The sequence below is a fragment of the Peromyscus maniculatus genome, chromosome 1, assembly GCF_049852395.1.
Source record: "Peromyscus maniculatus bairdii isolate BWxNUB_F1_BW_parent chromosome 1, HU_Pman_BW_mat_3.1, whole genome shotgun sequence".
NCBI classification, from domain to species: Eukaryota; Metazoa; Chordata; class Mammalia; order Rodentia; family Cricetidae; genus Peromyscus; species Peromyscus maniculatus.
The window spans coordinates 169,579,534-169,599,616 of NC_134852.1; the positions used below are offsets into that span (position 1 = coordinate 169,579,534).

Genomic DNA, 20,083 nt, shown 5'->3' on the forward strand with positions numbered 1-20,083 from the left:
TCATGTTCTCAAATTATCCCATTTTATTGAGGACTGAAAGATGTGCAGATAACCAAAGTGTGTATGAAATGAATCATGCCCAGAATTGTGACGCTGTTCCGGGAGTGCTGTCCTGATGTGGTTGTGACACATCACTCATGCCTTTATGTGCTGAAGGCCTGTTCTATACACAGTGCAGTTGGGGGAGTGAAACCTTTAAGAGGTGGGGCCTACTAGGCTATGGGGCTCTAGCTCCATCAGTATATCAATGATGATCTCTCAGAGTAAGTAGATCCTGCAGGGGTGAGTTAGTTCTGGAGAGAGTAGGCTGCTAAATGAACCTCCGGAACCATGAGGTTCTTTATGAAGTAACAGTGTCAGATTGTTGCTATACCCAAACTGATCAGCGTAGGCCGAGTGTGGAACATTCTTTGGTTCAAATATAGCCCCTATTTCCTTCTACAACACAAATGGATTTGAAATGAGTTCTTACCTGGAGTTTTGAAGTTCCTCAGTTGAGATGGAGTGTCATAAACTTCAAGGACCCAGTCACCAGCAGCCCGTTCTCCCCAGCAATGAATGGTCATGAACTCCCAGTTCTTAAACCCTTCCATGGAATGATCAAATAGCCTGAAAAACCATAAGAATTTTTGGTGTGTATATTAATCAAAAATAAGCTGAGTATATAGCCCAAAGCATGGTCAACAGTCTCTGTATCTATCAGCAACCATGGTCTTCATCTTGGACATCACCAATGGCCAGACTCACACACAGGATCATAGCTCCACAACAAAGAAGCAGGCCTGGGGCTAGCCATGCAGCAAATTGGAAGGATTAGCTAGCCATTTAGGAACATAAAAACTAAGTTAAGACTCTATCCACAAGACTGATCATAAAGTGCTGAGTTTGCAGAGCAAACAGAGTGTCTTATACTGGGGGTAGGGATGCAAAAATGGTACCCAAACTCTGGAAAGCACCGATAAAGAGTTCCAATAAAGTTCAAAGAGCACTTTACAGCAATCTCTTTTCTAGATATTTGTCCTACTGAACCAAAAACATAAACCTACAGAAAAAACTCCATATGGATGCTCATAATTGTTGAATCCTGTAAAGGGACTGGATCCAGGTTAGGTTTCTAGCACCCTATGCCTGTAACTCTGGTTTCAGGGGATCTGATGTCCTCATTTGGCCTCTAAAGACACCTGTCTGCATGTGGCACACATAAACTCATATATGTAAGTACATACACATATACATAAATTTAAAAAAAAATCTTTAAATTTCAATGACCACCACCTGGTAGATTTATTTATTTGTGGTCTGTGTGTTTGTGCATGTTTGTGTGAGAGTGCATGCTTGTAAATACGTTTGGAGGCCAGAAGTTGGTGCTAGCTTCTATCATTCTCTGCCTGTTCCTTTTGATGCAGGGTACCCTCCTGAGTCCGGGCTTGAATTTTTCTCAGCTACCTTGGAAGCCAATAAACCCAGTGATCGTCCTTTCTCTACCTACTTTGGAGCTGGGGTTATAGGCATTGCTGGGATATCTGGCTTGATACATGGGTGCTGGGATCCTAATTCTAGTCCTTATGATAAGGGTGCAAGTGCTCTGAACTTCTGAGCTCTCCTTACAGCACCCATAAACTGGTCAATAAGAGAAGTATGACGTGCTCATGTGAGTTTCCCAAACATCATTTGACACAAAAGTGCAAGACACAAAGAATATGTACTACATGACTGAAGCCATACAACTTCCAGAAGAGGCAAGAACAATAAAAAATAGTCATGGGATACTAAGGAGGAGAGAATATAAGAGCAGGGGATGATGCTTGGAAGTGAGGGTTCTTGAAGCAGTGGTGTGCAGTCATACAACAATAGAGATTTATCAAAACTCATAGAATTATTCCCATAAAAGTTAAGATTCTCACACTTAGAAGGCTGAGACATGCAGATCTCTGTGAGTTCAAGGCCAGTGAACTCCAGGAGTCCAAGTGAGACCTTGCTTCAAAAACAAACAAACAAACAAACCAAAAAAAGGCCAAAGTTTCTGCTTATTAATTTCATTTGATCTAGAGTTGCATCTGGAATCCCAGCTGGGATCCAGTTCTTATGGTGCTTCCAATTTCTTTTCATAAGTTTTTAATTCCCTTATATAAAATATTTCTTTCTAGTTGAAATAATTAGAGTGATATTTCCTGTGGTGTTGTGTGGAGGATACAAAACATATAGAGCAAAAAGTTTAATGGAATCTTTATCAAGAATAAAGAGGTGTTAAGAACTAATGTATAAATAGCCACAAATAATATGAAATACCTTGGGGTAACTTTAACTAAGTAAGTGAAAGACCTGTATGACAAGAACTTTAGGTACCTGAAGAAAGAAATTGAAGAAGCTATCAAAAAATGGAAAGATCTACGAGATCATGGATAGGTAGGATTAAAAGTAAAAATGGAAATCTTACTAAAAGCAGTCTACAGACTCAATGCAATCCCCATCAAAATCCCAACACAATTCTTCATAGACCTGGAAAGAACAATAATCAACTTTATTTGGAAAAACAGAAAACCCAGGATAGCTAAAAGGATCCTGTACCACAAAGACACCTCTGAAGGCATCACCATCCCTGATATCAAGCTCTACTATAGAGACACAGTAATAAAAACAGCTTGGTATTGGCATAAAAACCGACATGTGGACCAATGGAATTGAACTGAAGATCCTGATATTAACCCACATACTTATGAACACCTGGTTTTTGACAAAGAAACCAAAACTGTACAATGGAAAAAAGAAAGCATCTTCAACAAATGGTGCTGGCATAACTGGATGTCAACATGTAGAAGATTGCAAATAGATCCGTATCTGTCACCATGCACAAAACTCAAGTCCAAGTGGATCAAAGACCTCAACATAAAACCAGTTTTAATGAACCTGATAGAAGAGAAAGTAGGAAGTAGTCTTGAATGCATTGGCACAGGAAACCACTTCTTAAATATAACACCAGTAGCATAGACACTGAGAACAACAATTAATAAATGGGACCTCTTGAAACTGAGAAGCTTTTGTAGGGCAAAGGACATGGTCAATAAGACAAAATGACAGCCTACAGAATGGGAAAAGATTCCCTACAGAAGGGTAGGGGATGGGTGATGAGAACATAAGGGAATAGAATGGTTGTGCTGGAACAGGGATGGAGTGGGAAAGCAATGAGAGAGATACACTGATGGAGGGAGCTATCATGGGGATAGAGAGAATTTGGTGCTAGGGAAGTTGCCAGGAACCCCTAAGGATGACCCTAGCTTGGACTACTAGAAATAGTGGAGAGGGTGCCTGAACTGAACTGGCTTGCCCCAGTGATCAGACCGGTGAATACCCCTAACTGTCATCACAGAGCTTTTCTCCAATGACTGATGGAGGCAGATGCAGAGATCCACAGCCAAACACCAGGCAGAGCTCTAGGAGTCCAGCTGGAGAGAGAGAGAGGAGGGATTCTGTGAGCAAGAGCATCAGGATCATGATGGGGAAACCTGCAGAGATGACCAAACCAATCTAATAGGAACTCATGAAAGTTGGATCAATGGCTGTGGAGCCTGCATGGGACTGGACTAGGCCCTCTGCATGGCGAGACAATTGTGTAACTTGATTTGCTTGGGGTGCCCCCTGGTGGTAGAATCAGAATCCATCCCTGGTGCATGTGGGGGCTTTTTGGAGCCCATTACCTATAATGGGACACCTCGTGCAGCCTTGAGGCAGTGGGAAGGGCATGGACTTGCCTCTACTGGATGTGCCTCCCTATGGGAGGCCTTGCCTTCTTGTGGGGGGTGGGGGGTTGGGTTGTGGGGGAGACTTGGGAGGCAGGAGGAGGGAAGAGGGGGATCTTTGATTAGTGTGTAAAATGAATGAAAAAAAAATTCTTAATTAAAAAAAACTAATGTATAAGTGAGTACAATAAAATAGGCATGTCAGGCTGGGTGGGGGTGACTCATGCCTTTAATCCTAGGACTTAGGAGGCAGAGGCAGGTGGATCTCTGAGTTCAAGGCCAGCCTGGTCTACAGAGTGAGTTCCAGGACAGTTAGGGCTGTATAGAGAAACCCTGTCTTGAAAAAAAAAAATCAAAAATAAGAAAAAAGACATGTCATTTACACGAGCAGATAACGAAGACGTGACTACAAATGTTCCAAAGATGATGAAGATTTTGTGAAGTTGGAACACATGCTGGAAATGAAAAAAATGGGGGTATGGATAGCTTTTTTCTTTTAGTACTTCAAAATTATGTGTACCTAGAAGAACACATTGAGTGTCACAGAGGCAAAAGGTTGGGGACATAACTCTAGCACTGTCTCAGTGTATAGGTCAGTTGCTGCCATTTGGAAGTCACATGGCTATTCAAGTAACTCGGTGCCTATGTGGCCTTCTATGTAGATCGGCTCTGGGCAAAAATGTGTATTTCCAGAAAACCAAAAAGAACTGCTCCCATCATCCTAAAGACTAATGTTAGAAACCTGATTTACAAAGTGAAAAACTGTCAATATGTTTGGGATTCCCTCCAAAATGGTAGCTGCTTTCCAATGCTGCAGGGGTCAGTGGCATGTGTTTGGACTGTGTGGGTAGGTAAGTGGGTGACATAGCGAGATTTCCTAGAAAAGCAACAGGCAGGAAACATCACCACCTATGTGTTCCTGTGCCTTTGCAAGGGAGAAAAGGGCTGCCAGGCAGCATTCTTCAACCGTCTCATGGTCAATAATTAATTTCAGAAAGCCTGAAGGAAACGGACGTCAATGGAGCCTCTTACTAAAGGATAGCTTAGGTCTGGGGAGTATGCAAATACTCTCTGTGGCTTTCCCTGGTGCAGTGAACGGCTGGCAATTATTCTTAAACCCAACCTGTGTGTGAAGCCCTCCCCATCCTGTTGGAGCACAAAGTTTAACTCTTTGAACAGAGTTGGTAGCCCCTGAACAGGGACCACATCATATCCTCTGCTTGATTTCTTTTCTGGTACCTTTTAAACAAGAGCGCTTTCTCACAATAATTGACCCTCAGTAGAATAAGGATGATACAGTGAATGGAGATTCCATAACCCACTGAACAACAGGGCTCATTTCACAAGTTTATGGCTTAAAACTAGACATCGCCAAGAACGTCTCGGGTCATTATGTGGTTGACTAACACTCTTAAAAGGAGGACGTTTGTAAGCTGTCAAAAGGCACCAACTTGGAGGTAGGGACCAGGAGCTGTCTCAGGTGCTACAAAGGGAGTATGTTGAGAGGGAAATTCAGTTAGAACGACTCCGTCCTTCTATGCTGCAGCCCTAACTCCGACCTGTTGAGCTCACTATGCCATTGGAGGGCACCGTTGCAGTAAGCTGTCACAGAATAACCCTCCAAGAGTGAACTTGAGAGGAATTCTCAAACGGTGTAGACAGGACATGTGGTGATATATTGTATACTGTAATAAAATTCGTCTGAAGATCAGAGAACAGAACAAACCACTAGATTAAACATAGACAACCGGGAGTGGTGGCCTACACCTATAATCCTAGCATTCAGGAGGCAGAGATCTGTCTGGATTTCTGTGAGTTCAAAGCCACCCTGGACTACATGAGATTGACTCAAGTCTAGGAGAGAAACAGATCCAGGCAGTGGTGGCACACACCTTTAATCCCAGTACTTGGGAATCACACACCTTTAATCCTAGCACTTGAGATCTCATGCCTTTGCTTGGGAAGTCACATGCCTTTAATCCCAGAACTAAAAAGGAAGTGATATGGTGGGTGGAGAAAGGTATATAAGGCGTGAGGAGACAGGAACTAAAGTCTTTCAGCTGAGGAAAGCTTTTCAGGCTGAGGAGTCTTGGAGGTAAGAAGTGGCTTGTTCCTTTGTCTCTCTGACTCTCTGATCTTTCAGCATTCACCCCAATGTCAGGCTTTGAGCTTTTTTTTTTTTTTTTTTTTTTTTTTAAAAAAAAATAAAAAGACCATTTAGCAATTCAAGCAACAAGGACATTTGGCTCACAGTCTCATATCAAAACTTGCTAAAGGAGATCTGAGGCCACTGACTTGCTTCCAAAACCTCAGTCAACTTTTAATTGCTTAGGGGTCAGTTACTGGCCGGCTGGATTGGCAGGCTCTATGTTCCTTCCTTGTGGTCCTTTCTTGAAATCAATCCCTTGCTGCTGATCATTTTCAGATCCCATTTGGAACGAAGAATTGATGCCAAGTAGAGATACTTGTAATATCAAATTCAAGTAACTGTTTGAAAGTTGAGATATGTATTTGCTTTGTCTATGTGTATATGGTTAGGCACTCTCCTGGCCTCGTCACTTTACAGACTTGGGATGTCCATTAATTTCATGTGAATCTAAACGTTAAGGAATGAAAATGCAGCTAGACACACTTTGACATTCTGCAGAGAGCTGATAAGGAAAAAGACAGACAGGACTGTTGTGTCAGCTAACTGGGCATGCGCATTGGTCTCATCTTGGCCTTCATAAGCAGCAGTAGTTTTAATGGGGACATGTAACTCCATACTCTGATTTTGATTCATATTTTGATAATTTTTGTCTTTTAGCATTGTAATTAAAACTGCATGTCTTTTAATCTTTTCTTTTTAAAGTAGGAAAAGTTGATGCAGCTTGTAGATTAGCTTGACATTTCAGGGAGTGTATTTGTCCATAAAATATTCAGGTGCAAAACCAAGGCTTTCTGTTAAAGAGATTCTAATTGGGGGCTTTCCCTTAAGCAACCCAGAGGTCTAATGCACACTTTGCATACCTGTGCTGTGCCAGTAGAGACAGAAGATGCTACCACATTGTCAGTGTGGATAACATGTTAATAAGACAGAGCCGGTGCACTAAAAGCCAGAGTCGATTAGCACCATGTCCAGACCTTTTCTGTTATAGAGAAGTCAGTTCTGTCACGATTGACTTCCTAATTGTGGGCTCAGTGAAATGATAGGTGCAACTGGCACAAATTACACCCACTTATTAAGATGGTGCCCCAGCCCTATGCTTGTGAGTGGTTTTCAAACTAATTACTTTGGATGAAGCCTGCTAGAAGAGCCTGCCATTATGTGTAGCACATCAGGAAATAACTCATATAATTAGCATGAGATTTTTTTTTCCTTCCTTTCATTTAAGAGTCTAGTCAATATATCACAGCTACAACATGCTTCCAAGAAGGTGTGGCAGCTAAATAAAAGGCATTTTATGAGTACTGGCAACCATGCATTATAATTGTTTCTGAGACTGTAAATGGTCTTAATTTCAGAATCACCATCTACTATTCAAACAGGATTTATCACTGTAGTCCAGCATCAGCCTGTGTTCTTGCAAGGGCTTTCTCTCCTCTTTTACTTTGTAAGTGCTTTGTCACAGTTTAGGGTAGAGCTTATTGGCAACTCCAAGCTCCCACCGAGCTCAAGTATAACCGATTGTTTATGATACTGGGTATTTAAAACACACTATTTGGTTCCTTCTTTTTCTTACTTCAAGTACTTAAGAAATGTTTTGGGGGGCTGGAGAGCTGGTTCAGCAGTTAAGAGCACTTACTGCTCTCTTGGAGGACCCTAGATAGGTGCCAGCACCCATGTGGCTCACAATCACTTGTAACTCCAACTCCAGGGGATCTAACATCTCTGGCTTCTATGGGCACCTGTACTCATGTGCACATGTACACACACACACACACACACACACACATACACACACACACACACACACACACACAATTAAAAATAGCTAAAACAAATTTTTCTAAAACAAACTGTTTTGGTATTGGTGCTAGAGAGAGTGGTTTAGAATATTTAAATGGAATTTTCCCCTTTAAATGTCAAGTTTCAACAAGTATAGTATCAAGTCCCCTGAAACACACCCCCTTTTGTGGGTATATGGAGTGCCTCATCTTGCAGAAGACTGACTTCATTATAGAGTATATGGTTCTTATGCAGGAGTCTGTTTTGCATTATAAATGCCTTTGTAAATTACTTGCACAGCATCTGGGACAATACCACATATAAGATATTTTGTAACACAGAACGAAGAAAATCTGGGTAATCTTTTAAATTGGGGTTGAGGGTGGTCTATGGGTTGGTAGATCTCATCTCAGCTAGCTTACTAGAAATGGGGCTTCTTAACTTCACCCCAGAACCACAGAATCAGAACCTGTGAGCAGGGCTCAGGCATCTGGGTTTGATAAGACCCCTGGCTGGGTGTTTTGAGAAGCACAGTGAAAGCAGGGTACTGCTTGTTAAATGCTTACATGCTAGGCCCAGAGCTAAGGATGCACTGTACATTATCTTACTGAACACTTTCACCAAGCCTGGGAGGCAGATACAACTACATCTATTTCATGAGGAAACTTACTAGATTCAAAGACAGGCATCAGTGGAGTTAGGGAAAGCCAGTTCTGTATAAATTTAAAGGCTTGCTCTGAGGGAAGGCAGCAAGATTGTTGCAAACGTAGCGTTTTAACTGCAAGTCACAAATGCATTTATACTCCACGATGTCTACCAATGTCAACAGTTTTCCAGGGAGGACAATGACAAAAATGATTAAAGCATAATTACTACATTTCATGCACAATTATGGGGTCTTGCAGACTACAAAATGTAACCTCTCTACTTGAGACTATAATTAGAAGCAGAGATACATTTCCATAATCAAATTTAGGAAAGGAGGCAAAGTTTAAGCTTTCATTTTGAGGCCAAAAACTGGAAAAAATTAAACTAAGCCTAAAATGCAGTTTGATGGGAGGGGGCAGTTTGGAGAGGAGCTGTTCATAATTCTAACAAGTAGAGTTGATAGAAGAATTTGGTGAGACAAGGTTTTGTTTGGAAACTTTGTGCACAGTATTTGTGCACAGTATTTGAAAGTTCTCTCGTCTATGAGTTTTCAAAGGACTCCAGACCCACCAGCTTTTCCTCCGACCCTCCAGTCTGACCTCCAGATTGTCTTTGGAGTAAGCCATGTGCTCTGAAGTCACAGTTTGGCTTTTGGGTAGGCAGGTGATAGTGGCCAAGAGGCAGGGATGGTAAAAGAAGAAGAGGTTAAGAAATGGCCATTTGTCCACCCCAGGATAGTTCTGGTGACCCGGAGCTCCAACCCGCTAAATCACCAACAGTGGCTGGCCAGGAGAGCCTACATGCTGGGCTAATGGGGCACAAAGCTCAGACTGGCCTGGAGTTCTGAATGCCGCTGATCGCTTTCCAGCACTTAGCACCTGCAGCTGCTTGGGCAAACCATTCTCTTCCCAACAGCTGTTCACCACAGGAGCTGCCCGTCAGTGGGGTCGGGGAGGCATCAAGGGGCTCCAGACAGCCCACGCAGATGTAACTGCCATGTACAGCACTTTGTAGAAACCAGACTGTCCAGGGACCGCAGTGGTCAATGGCTGAGCATTTGTGAACAAATTTCTCAGTGAAATGTCAAGGAAAATGAGAGCCTGGGGGAAGCATCACAGGACAATGGCCTACAAAGAGCCCCGAGGGTCTAAGCTTCTAACACTTTTGCCTCTGTGGTGGGCCGTGAGTAAAACCTGGGCAGAGAGCCAGCTTCAAAAGCCTTGGGGAAGATGAGCATGGTGGCTCACACGTTTAATCCGAGCACTCCTGAGGCACAGGCAGGATCTCAGGATCTCTGAGTTCAAGGCTTGCCCAGTCTACATAATAACTTTCAGGCCAGCTATGGCTACACAGTGAGATCCTGTCTTTAAAAAAAAATCAAACCAAGACCAAAAAGACCATAGAGAGTTTTCCACAGTGGCAGCCCGGTTAGCAAGCTAGCAAGGAGGGCGAGGACAGATGAGATGGAAAACTTCTGCCACCAGAGGAGTATGAGTGATCTCTAAGGGCCTTGCTTTAAAATTTTAATTCCTATTTTTTAACTGTAATCTTTGCTTTAAGTGATCTATTTTGTTTCTTTCTATCTATCTATCTATCTATCTATCTATCTATCTATCTATCTATCTATCTATCTATCTATCATCTATCTATTATTGAGACAAGTTCTTGCTATGCAGCCCACGCTGGCTTTGAACTCACAATTCTCTGATCTCAGCCTTGCTGGAGTTAGTGTTACAGGTGGGGAGTGCCACCACACTCAGCTAAGAATCTCCACGTTTCAAAACATAGGCTGAATGTCTGGTATGGCAACTGTTCACTGTTCTTAGGAATAATCTTGGGCACACAGACGTCTCCAGCCTTCAAATCCTGACATATTCACTTCTTCCTCGAGGCAAAGAATTGTCTTGCAGACCAACCTGAAGGACTCCAAGGGCACAGCAGGGCTTTTCTTCACCTCTTTACCTCTTTTTGTGCCACGGTGTGTCTGTTCCCCTGTCCCACACTCTGTTCTAAGCTTTCCATGCTGGGACTGTGCTTTGAATTAGGGTTAAGCTGACAGGTTGCAAGTCAAAGACACTAAGTCAAAAACTAAGAGATACTGAGGAGTGGTTTCCTGTAACAAAATGGAGTCCTTGGACTCTGTCAGACGGAAAGACTGGCAGAAGAAACCATCTTTCTTTAGCTGCCTAGGTAGGAGGGATGTTCCCAGTGTTAAGCACAAGAATGGCAGAAGTGCCATGGTGGCTCTGCATGGGGTGCACTTTGAAAGGGCCAGCTCCTCAGAACAGTTTAGGGGGAGCTGTAGATGACTGCATTTCATGACATCTTTTCTACTTCTCAGTGCCTCCAGCTCTCTCTAGTCTTGCTACTGCTTTCTGATGGCACATGTCTTCAGGACTCAGAAGGAGATACCCAGAGAGCAACTCCTTAAGACGCTTCGGGCCAAGACACCCCCTCTCCTGGGTGGGTGGGGGTGGGGGTTCCCCATGGCTAGAAGGAAGGGGTGGGTTTTATGAGAAGAACACAGGGAGTCCACGCACAGAAATGGAACGTACTTGAAGATCTCAGAGTCGGGGTTCCCACTTACTCTCATCGACTAGTGTTCTTACTGTTGCCTTCCCCTTCACAGTCTTACGGTGAGTGAAGTTCATTTGTGTGAAATGTCCTTAGACACGTGATAGGGTTGTGTCTCAGTGCTCTGCAATTCCTCTTTAGAATAAAGAACAAATGGCCTTCAACTTTCTCTGCAGAACCCTTTTGGTACCCAACTACAGAATGCCACCCTTTCCTGTTTATGGATGCTAGGCAGCTTCCTACCTTCCTTAGGTGCTAAGAGAGAACGGCATCCAAAGGGCCACTCAATTGGTCCCCAGGATAGGCATAAAGAGCAGCTCTTTCTACCTACCTTGAAGAATAGCAAGTATGGCTGTTCCCCACCCTGGTAGGCAGAGGCCCTCAATGTACCTGTTGGCCAAAAGCTGGGATCTGGTTCCTGAGGGTGAGGTCAGGTAGATGGCCAGGTCTCCCCTCCGAGGGTGTGTGATGGTAATACGCACAACTACATGCTCCAGGTAATTGACATGATGGTTGGGATTATCCGAGCAGCCTGAGGCTTTGTAGATGGAACGCACCGCACTGTTGGGGCGAATGGTCCTGGCAGGAGAGAGAGGAAGGGGATGAACAAAACACATAGCAGAAGTCAGGTGAGTGGACCAAGAGCCTGAAACGAGAGCACAACACGGGCAGCAGCTGCTCACTGGATATTAAGGGACAACAGTGCCTGTCACACAAAGGACTGGATCACTTAAAGGGAAAGATGCAAGTGACAGGGAGCCAAAGGTCTTTTGCTTGTAATATGTGCTGAGAAAATAAATACTGGTTAACTTTCCCCTCCCCTTTATTTTTGCTTTCTTACTCTGTGCCGTGAAAGAGGTGAGTGGGGAAAAAATTTAAAACCAAACCAAAGCAAACCACAACTTTGTCCCATTTTTGGTGCTTACTAACACATTTCCCTAGGATTATAAGGCTGTGTGTTCATCATCAACCAGAAATAAAGTTCACAAAGTTTTCCAGGCAGAGAGGTTTCTGAGGAGAAAGCCAAGAACTCCCGAAAGGCCCCTGAGATGAATGCTGTTCTTTGGATCCAGCAGCTGGCAGTGACTTCACATACTGCTGGGTAAACACTACAAACACAATGTCTGAGTGTGTGGAGGTCACACTGGAGAACAGGCTCCACGACTCTGAGGGATATGCAATAGCATTTGCTATCTATTTTAGAACACCCTTCAGAGAACTACGTAGTATGTAGTTAAGTTTGAGGCACATAATGATAGGAAGAATTCTTGCTTCATCAAACAAGGACACTGACATGCAGGAAATGTAGGATAGCCCACTAGCACAGGGCTTCCCTTGGAAGGATTGTTGGGTATAACATTCTACCTCAACTTTATAGCTATATGCTTCTAGATTTCATGTTCAGCAGCAGTTGCTCTGGCCTCATTTTGGGTATTGCCAGGCTGCTGGCAGGCAGCAAGCATTACCTGATTTGTCGGTCCGTGCTTTCCACACACACGTGCTGTTGAGGAACGGTTGTCCACTTCTCCGCCTCCATCACCATGGCTTCTGCATCCATCAGTCCAAATCCATATAGGTGGCTCACTGTGGAAGGCAAGAGGCAGGTCAGCTTTACTGTGGTTAGATCAGCTGCTACCCACACTGACTCACTGTGACATTCAACAGACACCCCAGACACAACCTGGGGGATCCTGACTATCTTTCCAGCAAGACTTGAAAAGCAAACCAAATAATCACAATAAGAAAACAAGATCGGTGTGGATCATTCATTGATTCTGTAATATTACTAGCAATACAATGGCCATTTATGACTTGTTCCCACATGTTAAACACTAGTATACATATTATATTTAGTCCTCTCAACAATCTGGTGATGTTTATGTGATTACTGTCATCACTCATGGATGAAGAAACCACGGCACAGAGAGACACTTGTCCAAACTGACCAGTGAGTCAGTGGTTGAGCTTGATTCCAAGCCATATTATTTTGATCCAAGACCCCACTTAACCATTTGTATTGAAAATGATGACATCATTGTCTTATGAGATAAAATTACTAATAGTCTTAAAGGAAAATGATAATGTACACAATTTCTCAGTGTACATGAAAGAAATATCAATTTTCTGACATCTCTAGCAATTAGGTTAAATATGCCCAAAGGCATAAATTATTCTCTTTCTTTTAGCATATAAAATTCATTAAATTATGTGCATAAAATATTTGGAGGCTTCTAGACTTTTATGCTAGTTTCTTGTCTTCAAATCCATTAGTTTTCAATTAGAATATATGCTGATCTAGACATGCATGTGATATACTGTCTCTGCAATGTCAGTTAAATACAGAATTATTTTACTGATGGTGCAGCAAAACCTACATGTTCAGTTCCTTCTAAAAATACTTTGAGATCCCTGTTGAATACTTAAAAATCTCCATTTTGTATTAAACCACACTTGTATCTTTAGAGCCAACACAAAGTTAATCTTATAACTGATTTGCCTAAAACATTTTTTTATTATTGCATTAACTATCTTATACAAAAATCTCATAGCTTCCCATGTCTATGGGTTGCTTAAATTCCACAATTCTTTAGAATACCACACTGTGCGAATTTGAAAGCAGCCTCCTCACTGATCCCTTGCTCCTGGGAAGCCTCTCTGTTCTAGTGTCTGGTGAAAGCTTGGACCCTTAGCCTTACTGACTTTTCCTATATAAAGCCCTTGTTCTAACTTTCCATATTCTCTCTTGGCACAGAATGAAGCTCTGCCTGCTCTGAGCTCCCAAACACAAAGCTGGTCCACCTACTTCCTAAAGTCTTCTTAGATCAATACAAAGTCAACAGATTTACTGAAATCCAACCGTTGTCCACCGTCTTCTTCCTTGTAGTCCTGTAAACTGAACCATCTTCCTTTCTGCTCACCCTCTGTCCACCCTTCATCCCTTGACCACTCTGTCCCTCTTCCATCCCTCTGGGTCTCTGTGTGACAGGCACTGCACAAGGCAGAGTGCTTTAAAACTGTATTGCTAACTGAATTGATATTAACTCATCAGTCATTATGTGTCCTTGTACTCAAGCTTCATTGTAAAATGTTCAGTGGAGGAAGTGTTCTGATGCTCCTTTACAGATTTCATGGGAACTTTGGAAATTAGAGCATATAAAAAAGAAAAATCATACTAGAACTCAGCAATAGTTTGATTCATGCTGTTTGATAATTATATAATACTCAGCAAAAAAATAAAATATTTTTCCCACAATTTCCTTATTTGTGAATATTATGATGGATCCTGTCATGGCTCACTGAGTATTATTATATATCCCAGGTGAGAAAACTTACACATTATTTTGTTACCAGGTGCTGAGCTAGACAGACCATACCAAACATATAAAAATAAATCCACTTTTCTATGGCAAGGGCGCATGTAGGAATTTCTAATATATATACATTTGCAACCTTTATTATTTATGACTTTCTCCTAAAATATTTTTCTTCATTAAAAAGTAAGTTCATTGTAAAATGTCTTAAGTATACTGGGGAAAGAATACAAGCAAATGTCATTGGTAACCTCAACAAAACTGGTAATTCCTATGAACAATTCTGATATTTTGCTTCAGTTACACAATACCATATAAAGTTATCAAATAGATAAAGAGGAATATCAAATGTAAGAGAAATGCCAAGTCAGAATGCATGTGAAGGATGAGGGCAGGGAGGATGGAGAATGGGAGGTAAAAGAGCTAACAGGAGAACCTAATTTTAGTACTCTAGTCACAGTCAGGGACTACACTTTATACTAACCTATAATGTGTTTTATAAGGGGGAGGGGGCCCCAGGCTCTCCAAACAAAACGATAATAAGAAGGCAGAAGAATCTCAATTATCCTGTTTTGATTCATACTCATTATATTCATGTATTAAAATGCTACACTCTTCCCATAAATATGGACAATTATTATTGCAAACTCATCAACAAGATTTTTTTTTGGAAAGGACTCTCAATGAAGGTCAGGCTTAAGGAAGTGATGGAGATCCTTTGCGAATTCTCCATTCTTCTTTAACCATCACCCACAGGCCAGTATCATTTTTATTACACATAGTCTACAGGGTTTTCCTTCCCTGGGGAAGCTGAGCTTTTATCAACAGTGTTATGCTAAGTCTTCTACCTCTGTCAAGTATGCCCCATCCTGTTGGTTCTAAACTAGCCCAACTTACCATCTTAGTTCAGTTCAGTATAAAGACTGAAGACTTGATTGGTATGTTGAGGGTCTGAAGGGGAGCATGTTAGGGAGAGCAAGGTTCTGCTGGTGAAGTTCAAAACTGGAGCACTGGAACCTAGTTCAGCTACATTTCGCCTGCTCCTGTGTATCCCCTCAACCCATACCTGTCCAGCTAACACCCATTACAACAGAACTTAACAAAAAGGGTCATGAAATATCACCAACACTTCACACCTGTCGAGCAACCTCTTGGGTTAAGTGGGAAAGCACCTCAAGTCCTTATGAAGGCTATAAAGTTGTTTCCTCTTCCAATTCCATTCCTACCCTCTAGGGCCATGGTCTCTTCATGAAGCCCTCAAAATAGATATAAAGGAAGGAGGCTGAGGAGCCCCAGCGCACAGAAGAAAACATTAGACTAGGCTTAATAAATGTGAAAACTGGAGTAGGCCAACGAAAGTTAACCACTGAGTTAGTAATGGAGATTTTTAATATTTGGAGATACTCAGAATTGTGCATCTATCTATGGACATGGTAATACAGCTGAAGAAAAATATGATGTTAATTTTTTTATCTGTTTATTTTTCTTGTTGGCAGTGCATCAACTCCGTGCAGCTTGATAGGCCATTATCTGTTTTATTGGTAATACTGATGAGGAAATAATTAGACAGTGAATGTATGGGACAGATAAGCTGTTTAAAACTGTGGTGTCAGGAGGGGAAGTAACACTGAGCAGCTTGGAAGCAACTATGATTTTTTAAAAATGTAATGTAAAAATTTCATACTCAAAATCATCTCAAATACAGAAATACTGATTTTGTCTTTCTACCATTGTGATTTCACTTGCCTGCCTATCACCTTGATGAACCACAGAACTTCAGGGTGCTGTTTCTCCAGCTGGCTACAGGGTGTCTGGTTTACGTAAATACTTAGGACTTGAATAAATAGAACAGACACAAAGTTATTTACTCACCAGAGGCAAGGTCTGCTTATTAGAAAGCTGTGATGGGAATGAGGAATTCTGGTTCTTCCCCTCTGACTTGTGTGAAGTTATCAATAGCTTTTGAAGGGTACTTAAGAGTCAATGTACACAGTTTAGGAATTTACCCTGGTGGCAAATGCATTGTGCAAACAGCTGGCTGTGGCAGGGCTACTCTATCACTAAAGGATACTTATTTAATCATGTACCTCATGCCAAACTCTGAACAAAACGGAAGCCTGAAGGTAATTTCACAGGATCAAATAGAACTCATCTGTGTAATAAACAAAACTTTTTATTATTAGCATGGATAAGATTAGGGATCCCAACCACAAACTTCCATGCCTAAGAGCAAACACCCACTTCCAATATAACAATAGTTAATATTCAGAAAATAATTATAAAGTTACTGAGGGGCCAAGGCAAGTGTATTAAAGTCCTTGGCAATCTTGAAGCAAAGCTGCTTAAATATATATATATCAGAAAACAACTTTATTTCTTAGTAGGGCAAAGAAGGGCCAGCTCCATTCCAGCATGTGGGGGAGGCAGGGGCCAAATAACTCACATCACTTACATGTGTCCCTTTGGTCTGTGTGCCCATCTATGTCTTTGTATGTGTAGGGTAGGAATGGAGACCTCATAAAAAGGCCTCTCACAAGCAGCTCAGCTTGCAAAAAGTGGAATTGTCTTGTTCTGGAAGCATAATGAGTTTTAATTCGAGGTTATCTAAAGGCTTACTGGCTTCAAACAGTCAGACGGACAAGAGAAGTCAGGAAGATTGATAATACTCTCCGGCAGGTGTATTTCCATTTTCTGATGAGACCAGAAGTGCTGAGAGACACTAATCACTGAGCATGCAAGTAAGTAACCATGTGAGCTGAAAGCAAATTCTGCTAATTTAAGCAATGGCTTTAGACAGCGATCTGCAAAACCTGATCTCAAAGAAAGATAGGAAGTTCAGCAGGGAGGAAAAATAAATGATGTTTCTGAGCACAAGAGGCATAATATTTTTTTTAGAAAACAATTTTTTTTGGTAAGTTTTTGAGCTTTCTGAAGTGACTGAGGGCCTTTTTGCTACCAGCTGTCAGATGTGCAAAATGCTTTGTGGTATCCAGTGCAAAAAAACACAGCAAACATCCAACACACAGGCGTTCTGTAAGGGGCCTGGAAGAAATCTGATAACAGATCTGTGATTGACAGACAGTGTAAATAGAGTGAGCAGCATCTATCCATGAGTGCCTCTGAAATCTAACAGGAAGGTCTAGCAGGCATCTTCTAGTAAAGCTTGATAGGATTTTCTCCAGACGGGGCTCCGAAGAGACTAAGTGTCCAGGTTTGCTTAGGACTATCATGATTTTCTTTTCTCTTCCTTCCTTCCTTCCTTCCTTCCTTCCTTCCTTCCTTCCTTCCTTCCTTCCTTCCTTCCTTCCTTTCCTCTCTCTCTCTCTCTCTCTCTCTCTCTCTCTCTCTCTCTCTCTCTCTCTCTCTTTCTTTCCTTCTTTCTTTTTCCTTTCTTTCTGGGACAGGGTTTCTCTGCATAGCCCTGGCTGTTTAAACACTTGCTTTGTAGACCAGGGTGGCCTTGAACTCAGAGATCTGACTGCTTCTGTCTCCTAAGTGCTAGGACTCAAGGCATGCTCCACCATGCCTAGCTTCTATCTTGACTTCAAAATTAAAAGTTCCATGTCCTGGGGAATATATCATCATTATTGGACAGACCATTCACCATTCATCATTCAGCAACCGGAACCAAGATGGTGCTTGTTATGCAGAGCAGAATTACTGATGGGTAGAACATGGCTACAAAATGGACTCAAGTATCTGACTGAAGTGTTGATTTCAGTGTACTTCATCAATACAAAATAAATGTCCTTAACTTAAAATCCCAAATAGGAAATTCAGCTCCCAAATCTGAACTTTTGCAGAAGTGATGCTGGGTTAGTGGGAAATTCCAAATCTGACCTTATGCAACAAGTTGCAGTCAAAATGCAGGGGCACTGTGATGCTGTATATGATTACATTTGAGTCATGTGTTTACACTTGGCCCTTCTCCCTATGATACTGCATTACGTATATGCCAACATCCCCCAATCCAAAACACCTCTAGACCCAAGGATAAGATATGCTGAACCTGCATAAGCTAATAATTGACCTAACTAGTTATCACATCACTTAGATGGATTGTGGAAATCTACTGTCTATTTGACATTACCCTGAGCAGGGAGAGCCCAAAAGAAACAGAGAATGATTTATGTTCTCAGTCAACCATGAGGTGAGGCAACAATGTTAAGATATAATGAAAAATAATTAAAAACATTAAAGTGTATAATGACTGCAAGTATACAAGTATTTCCAAAGAGTAAGGAATCATTCAAAGATACAATGGCTATAAAGGAAGCTGCCACAGCCTGGTGTGTAGTAAGCTCTCTACTGATGCTGAGAGGTGCAGTCATGCGATCAATTAAGTAGAAAGCACCTGCTTGTGCTTTGATGGATGTCTAGGCTTTAGTTAGATGCAGATGCCAAGACTGAACCTCCTGGTTAAATAATCAATGACATAGACATGCAGTTCTTTGTCACAGTAATCAAACCAGAACTATCAGAATCAGTCATAAGAGTGGTCAGCAGGGCTTGGTGTGAGTGGAAATACCACAGGGAACAGTGGGGAAAACCCCACCATAGGAGAAATGAAGGTCACCTGTGACTGTTGGATGTCATCCACCATCAATTTCCCTGTAAGGAAGCCACCACAATAAAAGTCAACTCTCTCAATGCCTGGCTTGGGGGAGGCTGCTTGATCTGTGGAATGGGTGGAAATCTGAACTAAACATCAAAGAGCTGCCTGCAGCTGTCGTAGTCCTAGTACCTTTGGGCTCTTTGATCCTCAACATTCTAGACCTCCTTCTCTGAAGAGCTGCCCCCACTGCAGAGCACTTCTTGTACCCATTAATCAGATGGTGTCAAATGTCAGGAAGGGGAGGAAGGATTGTAACTAAAAGGGGCTGGGGCACTGTCTTAGGCTGCCATGCCCATGTGCCTAGTGTCAATACCTAATTACTGCTCTTTCCAAGCAAAACTGAACAGTGGAATATGAAAACATCATATGTTTGAGAGTAAGAAGGTGGTGAGTGATGCTCTTCGTGGTCCTGATGTTGGAGTGCCACAATTGAGCATCTGGGACAGATGCTCTCAGCATCATCATTGCTTTGACCCCTCCCTTTCTCTGACATTCCCTCAAGGTCTCTATCACAGATCCCATGTGAACGTCTCCCAAGCTCCTTAGGCAAGTAGAAGTACAGTGCCAGCACCTTGTTGTGCTCCATGGTGCAAAATGCAGGCTTCAGCAGGGGCGGGACAGCCGAGCAGCTGGCACCTGCACTCTGCTGCATGCTTTGTGTTTGTTTTTCCCTTGTTCTTCATAGAATCTCGGGATCTAGTAACAACTCCAACGGCATCTAAACATGCCAGCCATCACCAGTGCCACTGACAGCTTGTGTGTGAGAGGTTTCCAGACACTTGGCTGTCTGTCGGGGCTGTACTTCAAAGTTTCCTTTGGGATGGGCTTGCTTAGCTGCTGTAGGTAGTGAGACAGTCTCATTATAGAGATGAATAGTGAGAGTTTAGAAAATATTCAGGTCTCTCTTCTACATATTATGGATATGTGTATATGTACACATTCGCACAGTCTATTATAGATACATATATAGAAATATATATTTACTGTTTAACTTGCAGAATTCTCTAAAGGCAAAAGATGAAAGGTTAAATTATTACTATTTTTTCTGCTTAGTTCTTGTTTATTTGCTTCTGACATGGTTGTGATTAGCAAATAATTTCTCTAAGGTCCTGAAATATTTCTTAAGCAGAGGTGGGGAAACTATTTTGTTAGTTTGAGGAGACCCAGTACAGCCCAGGGCATATCTGGATGATATGTTTTACTTGTTTGTGGGAAAATATGATTTTCTCTAGACAATGATGAGAACAAGATTAAAAAATGTACTCTAAGA

At 42.0% G+C, this 20,083-nt stretch overlaps 1 protein-coding gene across 4 annotated transcripts in view; it reads right to left on the minus strand.

Annotated features, from left to right (window-relative positions):
- The window catches only part of Pcsk5 (proprotein convertase subtilisin/kexin type 5), a 434,887-nt gene that overhangs the window by 168,337 nt on the left and 246,467 nt on the right, over window positions 1-20,083 (minus strand). For all 4 annotated transcript variants that reach the window (XM_076560923.1, XM_076560919.1, XM_006995970.4 and 1 more), the window contains exons 11-13: window positions 12,354-12,471; window positions 11,278-11,466; window positions 473-609 (exon numbers count right to left, since the gene is read on the minus strand). In XM_076560923.1, coding sequence (XP_076417038.1) covers window positions 473-609; window positions 11,278-11,466; window positions 12,354-12,471 — 444 coding nt within the window. The remainder of the gene's footprint in view (window positions 1-472; window positions 610-11,277; window positions 11,467-12,353; window positions 12,472-20,083) is intronic.